Raw genomic sequence first — 342 nt, 5'->3', positions numbered from 1 at the left:
GGAAAGTAGCAGCTCAGCCTGGATTTGGAAGGAGGCAGCTGTAATTGTGCCAGAAAGCAAATCCAGTTCCTCCTCCACCTCTGCCATGGCAAGGCATGGATCCATGTAGCGCGCCCAGCCTGTGCCACCCCCAGCCGGGGCTCAGGCAGAGGCCTGCAGCTTGCAGAGCCCGTCGGCGTACTGGAACTGAGCGCCGTTCTCGTACTCGTACATGTCCAGAGCCACCTCGCAGCTCTCCCGCACCACCCGCTCCTCGTCGTGGGCGAAGGCGCGCAGGGTCTCCAGGCAGGAAGGGCGGGCGATGGAGCCCAGGGCCTCGGCGCACTCGTGGCGCACCATGGG

At 65.2% G+C, this 342-nt stretch overlaps 1 protein-coding gene across 1 annotated transcript in view; it reads right to left on the bottom strand.

Moving 5' to 3' along the window:
• Positions 1–141: 141 nt before the first annotated feature.
• DOHH (deoxyhypusine hydroxylase/monooxygenase) overlaps positions 142–342 on the bottom strand; it is a 2250-nt gene continuing 2049 nt past the window's right edge. Inside the window, 1 exon segment of the mRNA XM_010284923.1 lies at positions 142–342. This exon segment is cut by the window's right edge and continues 14 nt beyond it. Coding sequence (XP_010283225.1) covers positions 142–342 — 201 coding nt within the window.

Source organism: Phaethon lepturus, unplaced genomic scaffold, assembly GCF_000687285.1.
Source record: "Phaethon lepturus isolate BGI_N335 unplaced genomic scaffold, ASM68728v1 scaffold32700, whole genome shotgun sequence".
In the NCBI taxonomy this organism is placed as follows: Eukaryota; Metazoa; Chordata; class Aves; order Phaethontiformes; family Phaethontidae; genus Phaethon; species Phaethon lepturus.
The sequence above is the reverse complement of the archived record's forward strand: the minus strand, read 5'-3'. Positions and strand labels throughout refer to the sequence as shown.